The 9,964-nt window shown below is 43.0% G+C and overlaps 1 protein-coding gene across 1 annotated transcript in view; it reads left to right on the top strand.

Annotated features, from left to right (window-relative positions):
* Window positions 1-1,802: 1,802 nt before the first annotated feature.
* The window catches only part of TERF1 (telomeric repeat binding factor 1), a 34,337-nt gene continuing 26,175 nt past the window's right edge, over window positions 1,803-9,964 (top strand). Inside the window, 3 exon segments of the mRNA XM_047783759.1 lie at window positions 1,803-2,161; window positions 6,919-7,023; window positions 9,604-9,725. Coding sequence (XP_047639715.1) covers window positions 1,855-2,161; window positions 6,919-7,023; window positions 9,604-9,725 — 534 coding nt within the window. The 5' untranslated portion in view covers window positions 1,803-1,854.

Here is a 9,964-nt window from a genome sequence, read left to right as displayed (position 1 = left end):
ACTCCCCAACCTAGGCATTCTTAAAAGACATAATATAGTGTTTTAATGATTCAACATTTAAACTATAGCTTTAAAGCAATAATAAATGTGTAAGAGTTCCCATCCTGGTGCAGCGGAACAAATCTGACTAGGAATCATAAGGTTGCGGGTATGATCCCTGGCTTCACTTAGTGGGTTAAGGATCCCGTGTTGTGGTGAGCTGTGGTGCAGGTCACAGAGGAGGCTCCGATCTGGCGTTGCTGTGGCTGTGGTGTAGGCCGGCAGCAACAGCTCCGATTAGACCCCTAGCCTGGGAACCTCCATTTGTGCAAGTTCGGCCCTAAAGGAAAATAATGATAATAATAATAAATGTGTAAAATTAAAACATAAAGGCTTTGATGATGTTGCACGTGCTATATAAACAGAAAGGTTTTTTGCTGTTTTTTTGTTGTTGTTGTTGTTGTTTTGTTTGTCTTTTGTCTTTTTAGGGCCAAAGCTGCGGCATATGCAGGTTCCCAGGCTAGGGCTTGAATCAGAGCTACAGCCTGTCTGCCTACGCCACAGCCAAAGCAACACCGGATCCAAGTCATTTCTGCAACCTACACCACGGTTTACGGCAACTCCAGATCTTTAACTCACTGAGCAAGACCACGGATGGAATCCGCATCCTCATGGATACTACTCTGGTTTATTAACCACTGAGCTATGACGGGAACTCCCAGAAAGGTTTTTAAAGTAAACTTTTTTCAATTAGAAGGCACACACTGAAAAGTGCATATATCACGTTCAATGAATTTTCATAAAGTGATTACACTGATGTAACTGTGACTCTATAGATAAATAGAACATAGCCAGATCCCTCCCCCAATCCTTTCTTGCGCTCAAAGGTTAAGTTTCAAAATTCAAAATAAGTGTTCACTTCTTGTATCCGCTGAATTCTATAGTCTGTTTAGGGACCTGACTGAAGTCATTTCCATAATAAAACACTCTTTTTTTTTTTTTGCCTTTTCTGTCTTTTTAGGGCGCCACCCGAGGCATATGGAGGTTCCCAGTCTAGGGGTTTAATCGGAGCTGTAGCCACCGGCCTACGCCACAGCCACAGCAACTCGGGATCCCAGCCGCGTCTGTGACCTACACTGCAGCTCAAGGCAACGCGGGATCCTTAACCCACTGAGCGAGGCCAGGGATCAAACCCGCAACCTCACGGTTCCTAGTCGGATTCGTATCCGCTGCGCCACGATGGGAACTCCAAAATACTCTAATTCTCAAAATTTGGTCCCCAGACTATCAGTCTCAGTACCACCTTCGAATATTCAGACCTATGGAACAGAAACTCCGGGGGAGGAGCCCCGCAATCTGTGAGGAATGATTCTGATGCCAGTTCAGGTTGGCGAAGCACAGATCTAACTCTGTTGGAACAATTTGGGTTCATAATCACACAGTAGCTGCTAAGTGAATACGAGGATAGAAAGTGTCACGCTTAAATAATCGTGACAAGTTTTAATCGCCTCTTTTTGAAGCACACTGTGCATAAAACCTTTTTCCATTTTAACCAGCCGTGTTCTAGTCAATGCAGCATCGTACCATGAGGACAAAACTGCCCCACCGCTTCCAAACCTCTCGCCACACCCAATTTGAACTTGTCTAGTTTACCAACAAAGAGGCGCCCCTGAGCTGCGGCGAATTCAAGGTCCAGCTGTGAGAGCAGCTCTAGGCCAATCAGAAGCCAGACTCAAGTCGCTGGTCCTTCCCCGCGGTGTGATTGGTGGGTTTTCGCGGGCGGAAGTGATCCTCCGCGGTCCCGCCCTTCGCCCTCCAGAGCGAGCCAATCGCCGGTCGGCGCCAGAAAGGTCTGAACGGCGCGAGCTGTTTAACATGGCGGAGGACGCCCCCTCAGCGGCTCCGAGCCCGCGGGGTCGTGCGGATGGCGAGGATGCAGAGCTCCTGGAGGAGGAGATGGCAGAAACGGCGAGAGAGGATCAGGAGCAGTTTGAGTGCCAGGAACTGCTCGAGTGCCAGGTGCAGTTGGGGGCTCCCCCGGAAGAGGAGGACGCGGGCCTAGTGGCTGAGGCTGAGGCTGTTGCTGCTGGCTGGATGCTGGATTTCCTCTGCCTCTCCCTTTGCAGGGCGTTCCGTGACGGCCGCTCCGGCGACTTCCACCGGACCCGCGACAGCGCCGAGGGTGAGTGCCGGGCGCACCCGAGCCGAGGCCTGGTTTGCAATGCTGTGCCCCGGGAGGGCGGGCGATTGGGCTGCTAAGGCGCCGCAGCGGGAGGCCCCTGGTTTGGATACAAACGTTGGCTCGAATCCCGCATCCGCCTCTTAACAGTTTCTCAGTGTTGTTTTTCTCGTCGGTAAAGTAAGATCAAGACCCATTTAGAGTAGATAGAGCACTGAGTTAAAATGTACAAAATTTTAACTTAACTCAGTGTCCTATTCCTTTTGTTTCCATTGGCGCTTGTGTTGCTTTCCTCGACTGAGGTACTCCTGTAATGGCATTTATTTAGCAAGTCACTGTGACCTTGGCATCAGTGTTTTCTATTACTTTATTTATTTGTTTGTTTTTAAAGGCCGCACCCACAGCATATGGAACTTTCCAGGATAGGGGTCCAGTCAGAGCTGCAGCTCGCCTACGCCACAGCAACAAGGTATCCAAACCGTCAATCCTTAGCCCACTGAGCGAGGCTAGGGGTCGAACCCGCGTTCTTATGGATCCTAGTCGGGTTCGCTACCACTTAGCCACTACCGGAATTCCAATGTTCTCTAATACTTTGTAAGCTTTTTAAACCTCATTTGGCTTGCTTGCCCAAGGTAGGCTTCTGAATAAAAGTAATTGACGATTAAGTTCACCGCCTGGACAAGACAGCCTGTAAATGATGGACAAAGACATTGACCTGTAGGAAGGCTGGCTGACTTTTTGAATGATAATCGGAAGATGCTCTGTTATTTATCTGAGTCTGAACTCAACTTATTGCAGCTGAGTACACCCCCCAGGATAGTATTTAATAGGAAGTTAAATACTTAAAAAACGGTATTGACAGAGTTTATCTTCACAGTTATACTTTCAGTTAGGCAGGTAATCTCAGTTTATAGAGTTGAGCAACCTAAAAGTATGGATAAGTTAAAAGGGTTGTTCCAGGAGTTCCTGTCGTGACTCAGCAGTAAGGAACCTGACTAGTATTCATGAGGACGCCGGTTCGATCCCTGGCCTCGCTCAGTGGGGTTAAGAATCTGGCGTTGCTGTGAGCTGTGGTGTGGGTTGCAGACGTGGCTTGAATCCCGAGTTGCTGTGGCTCTGGCATAGGCCGGTGGCTATGGCTCTGATTAGACCCCTAGCCTGGGAACCTCCATATGCCACGGGAGCAGCCCTAGAAAAGGCAAAAAAAAAAAAGAAAAAAGTATCAGACAAATCTCAGTAGAGAGGTACCCCCAAAATTTCAAGGTCATCAAAACCAAGGAAGATCTGAGAAACTAGTACAGGCAAGAGATGCCTGAGAAAACATGAGGACTAAATGTTATGTGGTGTCCTGGTTGGGATCCTGCAGCTGGAAAAGCACCTTATGTAAAAACTAAGGAAATCTGAATAAAGCACAGACTTAGTTAATAATGTATTGTTACTACATTCTATAAATTTAAAACCATTCTTAAAGTTTACTTAAAAAATAAAATGAAGATCTCTTTCAAGGTTCTAGCCCAAGACCCAAGGAATAATCTAGGCCACCTCCATTATTTTAAGATAAAGGACACTGAAATCCAAGAAAGAGTAGACAGTTTTTCAAGTTGTACTGCTATATCAGTGACAAGTACGTAAATCATGAACACACTATTGTCTCTGATTTACATTTTTGACTGAAAAGGACTCCATTATCTCTTTTATAGAATTTCATTTACTACACTTTTTGCTTTTTTTTTTCAGGGCTGCACCTGTGGCATATGGAGTTCCCAGGCTAGGGGTCGAATCGGAGCTGCAGCTGCCAGCCTACAACCACAGCCACAACAACTCGGGATCCAAGCTTTGTCTATGACCTATACCACAGCTCACAGCAACACCTGATCCTTAACCCATTGAGTGAGGCCAGGGATCGAACCCGCAACCTCATGGTTCCGAGTCAGATTTGTTTCTGCTGCGCCACAATGGAAACTCCTCATTTACTACACTTTTCAAGATTATGAAAATATACAACCTAGAGCATGAGGCTCCGTAGTAAATTGTCTAAGTTTGATTCCTGGCTCTGCTGGTTTGTAGCAGTAGGACTTGAACCAAGTACTTGGTACCACCACAGTTTCCTTGGTACCACAATTTTCTCATCTGTAAAATGGTAGTAATAATAGTATCCACCTCAGAAGGCTGTTGAGAGAAGCAGCTGAACTAATATGTATAAAGCAACAAAGCACAGTATCTCAAACTCAAACCTTTTGACATTTTGTACCACATAATTCTTTGTTCTGTGTATGCTTGAGGGGGGAGGGAGTGAGGTGCTCCTGTGCATTGTAGGATCCTTGACCTCAACCATTGGGTGTCATTAACACCACTCATGACAAAAATGTCTCCAGACATTGCCAAACGTCTCCTAGGGGACAGTTTGTCCCCAAGGGTGCCAAAAATCACCCCTAGTTGAAAACCACTGTTAAGAGCTGAGAGTGGTGCATGCTGTTACAATAAGTGCTTAAATAAGTTTGGATTGTTGCAGGTCATTAGATGTGTGAGTGTATTCTGTCAGCAGTGTTTAGTTATAGGTTTGGCAAAAGCAGGAAGCTGAGTTTAACCAGGGTAGTTTTTCATGCCTTTTGTTTTGTTTTGGCTTAACGGTGTGGGGTATCTGTAGTTATTGCATGGTAGACTTAATAGAATATGAAAGGAAGTGAGGACAGAAGGGATCTGACTTTCTTCCCTAGAATAGATTAGGTCTCTGTTTTGCTTTGCTTCTGTACCAAACTTACCCTATATGACACTTTAAATTAGTCACTGGCATAACTTTCTGTTTAATTTGTACCTTTTTCAGACTAAAACCTTCCTGAGGGGCAGGGACTGGCTATCTTATTCAGTCATGTTCAATAAATATTGAACAGAAGTACATGTTCAATAAATACTGAATAAATTGTGTTTAAATTTTAATTCTATTTTGTGCTCTTTTTGAATCCTATTTAATTATATTATGACTATATTTGGTCCAGATAATCTCTGATACAGCATGAGATTATGACATACTAGAATTGAGGAAATAAATAAAAATAAATGTGTTCATTCGTGTCATCTGCTTAGCAGCTGCAGAACTACTTTTTGGTTTGCTAGTTAATTTAATCTATTTTAATTAATTTATGTGTCTTTTGTCTTTTGAGGGCTGCACCTGTGGCATATGAAGGTTCCTAGGCTAGAGATCTAATCTAAGCTGTAGCTGCCAGCCTACACCACAGCCACAGCAACCCCAGAGCCAGAGCGACACGAGATCCTTAACCTTAGTCCATGTCTGCAACCTACACCACAGCTCACAGCAGCACCAGATCCTTAACCCACCGAGCAAGGCCAGGGATCAAACCCACAACCTCATGGTTCCTAGTCTGATTGGTTTCCACTGTGCCATGATGGGAACTCCCTAATTTAATCTTTTTATGTATACCAACCAAACCCTGGTTGAAAGATAATTTAACGGTGGTACCTTCAAGTCCGACTTTAAACATTATTTCCTCAAGAGAAGCCTTTCCTGGTATCTCCCCCCTCTAACCAGCTACTAAAACACACTGTAAGATTTCTCTGTTATTTGCTTCCATAGCATTTTGTACTTACTGTTTTTAGTTTTCTCCATGTTTTAACTCTTAACTGGTCAATCATTTGTCTTCTATTGCTACATAGTAAACTCGCCGGAGACCAGGATTATGGTTTACTACCACTGTATGTACTCACTACCTTGCTTAACATCTGGGTGTGCATTCAGATATTGAGAAAGTTAATAATTTTTTTTTGTGTGTCTTTTTGACTTTTCTAGGGCCGTTCCTGCTGCATATGGAGGTTCCCAGGCTAGGGGTCTAATCAGAGCTGTAGCCACTGGCCTACACCACAGTCACAGCAACATAGGATCTGAGCCATGTCTGTGACCTCCACCACAGGTCATGGCAATGCCGGATGGTTAACCCACTGAGCGAGTCCAGGGATCGAACTGACAACCTCATGGTTCCTAGTCAGATTTCGTTAACCACTGCACCAGGACGGGAACTCCAATATATGTTTTTAAAATCAAGCTTTATAAACTGAACAGACTCACTTAACTGAAACCCTGACGTCAATAATATTTCCTATAGTTTTAGGCATTTTAAGGTATACATTAAGTTTCCAGCTAATGATTTGGCACAGTTTGGATCTAAATCTCCCTTTTTGTTCATATGGAATGCTACCTGTGAGAGGACATAATTTTAAATACTTCTTATTCTGCATGTGAAACATCAGTTTTATTTTGAAAGAAAAGTGTTTATTATTAAAATTTTTTCTTCAGATTTCTTGAAATTGTCAATAAAGCATACAGCTCCAAAGTTTTGATTATCTTTGGGTGATGTTTGTCCTGTTACTCAAACCACACAGAGGCACTGCTGGGTCAGGTTTGGAGTCTTGATATTTGTTTTTTTGGGGGGTTTTTTTGTTGTTTTTTGTCTTTTTGCCTTTTCTAGGGCCACTCCCGTGGCATATGGAGGTTCCCAGGCTAGGGGTCGAATCAGAGCTGTAGCCACCAGCCTATGCCAGAGCCACAGCAACACGGGATCCAAGCCGTGTTGTGTCTGCGACCTACACCATAGCTCACGGCAATGCCGGATCCTTAACCCACTGATCAAGGCTAGGGGTTGAACCCGCAACTTCATGGTTCCTAGTTGGATTCGTTAACCATTGCGCCATGATGGGAACTCCCGGTGTCTTGATGTTTTAATAAAATTCACTTTTTTCACTTTCAGCTCTTATTCATGGACTACCCAGTCTAACAGCTTATCAACTGAAAACTGTATACATCTGTCAATTTTTAACAAGAATTGCAGCAGGAAAAAACCCTTGGTAAATATGTGTTTATATCTTATATTGAATGTATTTCTGTCTATGTCTAAAGGTAAGACAATGAGAAGAAACAGATGGGAACTAACCTTTGTTTTTGAGAATTTGCCCACGTGTATTTGGCATGTATATCTACACACAGGCATATCTAAAGCTTAGTAAAAGAAATATACCTATTTTCCTAGAGTGATGAGCCTCAAATTTTAGCTTGCCTCAGAGTTATTAGAGAACTTAGAAACAGGATACTGAGGGCCCTTCCTTGTCACGAATTTCTGATTCAGTAGGGTAAGTGAGGGGCCCTGGAATTATATTTCTAATAAGTTCCCAGGTGATTCTGATGCTACTGTTGGGGAACCATGTTCCATGGACTTTGTCTTAAAGATATTGTTAAATTTGGAGTTACCATCGTGGTACAGCGGAAATGAATCTGACTAGGAACCATGAGGTTGTGGGTTCGATCCCTGGCCTTGCTCAGTGGGTTAAGGAGCCAGCATTGCCATGAGCTGTGGTGTAGGTCACAGATGTGGCTTGGATCTGGTGTTGCTGTGGCTGTGGTATAGGCCGGCGGCTACAGCTCTGATTCAACACCTAGCCTGGGAATCTCCATATGCCGCAGGTGCAGCATATGGAGCCCTAAAAAGACAAAAGACAAAAAAAAAAAAGATATTGTTAAATCTATATGGTAACTTTGTGGTGACCTTTATTACTAATCATACATACCCTTTTTTTCCTGGCAACTGTATTTGAAACCTCTTATTTGAGCTTGGTTTTAGCACTTATTTTAAATTGGACCGTAACAGAGAGGATTGATTCTTTTTTTCCTTGTTTTTTCGGCTGCACCTGAGGCATGTGGAAATTCCCAAGCCAGGAATCAAACACATGCCATAGCAGTGACCCAAGTAGATCCTCAACCCGCTGAATCACATGAGAACTCCCTTAGCACTTATTTAATAAGGGAATATGATTTATAGCTAAAAATAGCTCTCTCCCTTGTTCTTATAGTTTATTTTATTTTATTTTTGTCTTTTGTCTTTCTTTAGGGCTGTACCCATGGCATGTGGAAGTTCCCAGGCTAGGGGTCAAATTGGAGCTGCAGCTGCCAGCCTACACCACAGCCACAGTGACATCAGATCCTCAACCCACTGAGTGAGGCCAGGGATTGAACCTGTGTCCTCATGGATGCTAGTCAGATTCATTTCTGCTTAGCCATGACGGGAACTCCTCTCATAGTTAATTTAATTTTACTTTATTTTGTCTTTTGTCCTTTTAGGGCCACACCGTGGCATATGGAGGTCCCCAGGCAAGGAGTCTATTCAGAGCTGTAGCCGTCTGCCTACGCCACAGCCATAGCAGTGCCAGATCCTTAACCCACTGAGCAAGGTCAGGGATCGAACCCACGACCTCATGGTTCCTAGTCCGATTCGTTTCCTCTGCACCACAACAGGACCTCCTCTCATAGTTAATTTTAAATTGTAATGGCTAAGCCTGGTTTAGTTTATGAATAGTGGCTAATACAGCATGGTCATATAAATGACCTTTTGATGCAAGTAATGACATATTTATATTGGTTTTTATAGTTTACAAAATGCTTTCCCAAAGGTCTCTAATAATTACACAAAAATGTTTACTTATAAAACATGTAGTGTTACATAAAATCCCACCATATTAGTACCACCATCAGGGCCCTCATACTAATCTAGCTCTGGCTTACGTGGCACATTTTGTTCTGGCATTGAGGTTAGCTCTGGAGTTTGTGCCATGACAATAAGTGGATAGGACTAGAGGCAGAATAAATGGAGACGGTAGATAGTCGGGCTGGGCTGGTGGCTGAAGGAGAAAGCAGGCTGAAACAGACACAAAGAAGAGAATGCCTGACCATGCAGACTAAAAGTTAACATGGTTAACAGTTGTCTTGTAAATTAAGTGCCGCAAAATATTCTGAAAGTGCTTGGCTGGGCTTCATAAATGGCATTTCTCTCTCCAACAACCTTTTATCTGAAAGAAAGGGTGGAAAAATAACCCTATGTTTTGTATGACCCTGTGGTTTAATCTTGAAGTTCTTAGGTACATCTGAGATATGATAAGTCAGGGTCAGTGATCAAGAATCCATGTATGTTGGAGTTCTTAGGGATAAATCTAGCAAAAGCAGTCAAGATCTGTAGAGCAAAGCTTCAAATGTTTTGTGAACTCACCTAGCTTTTCTTTTTCTTTTTTTTTCTTTTTGGCTGCCTGGCAACATATGGTGTTCCCAGTCCAGGGATCAATTCCATGCTGCAGTTGTGACCTACACCGTAGCTGTGGCAATATTGGGTCCTTAATCTCACTGTATGGAGCTGGGGATTAAACCTGTATCCCAGCACTCCAGAGACACTGCCAATCGTGTTGCAACACAGTGGGAACTCCTTTTTTTTTTTTTTAAAGCTGATTTGAATGAAGAAATTAACCTGAAAAATCTTTCCTAAACTGGTATATATAAGAGCAGTGCCTGACACGTAGTATATACCCGGTCAATATTTAAAATGAATTTATAAAAAAAATAATAAATTTTCTGTAGCTTTCTAAGTTACTTGTTTTGGTTTTGGTTTTAAAAGATGCACAGTTTGAAAGTGATGAAAGAATTACACCCTTGGAATCAGCTCTGATGATTTGGGCTTCAATTGAAAAGGAACATGACAAGCTTCATGAAGAAATACAAAATTTAATTAAAATTCAGGTATGAGCATTACATTGTGTTTGTTATTTTGCTAGAAATTAAAACTGTAACATTTAAAGAAACTAATAGCCATTTGGTAGAAATTGGACAGTACACCTATAGTAAAATTATAATCATTCTCTTTAGAAATCGGACCTTTGGTTTGTAGTTTCTTTTAGGGCTGCACCTAAGGCATGTGGAAGTTCCCAGGCTCGAAGTGGAATGGGAGCTGCAGCTACCAACCTATGCCACAGCTACAA

Source organism: Phacochoerus africanus, chromosome 6, assembly GCF_016906955.1.
Source record: "Phacochoerus africanus isolate WHEZ1 chromosome 6, ROS_Pafr_v1, whole genome shotgun sequence".
In the NCBI taxonomy this organism is placed as follows: domain Eukaryota; kingdom Metazoa; phylum Chordata; class Mammalia; order Artiodactyla; family Suidae; genus Phacochoerus; species Phacochoerus africanus.
Note: the sequence above shows the minus strand (reverse complement) of the source record. Positions and strands in the feature narration are given on the sequence as shown.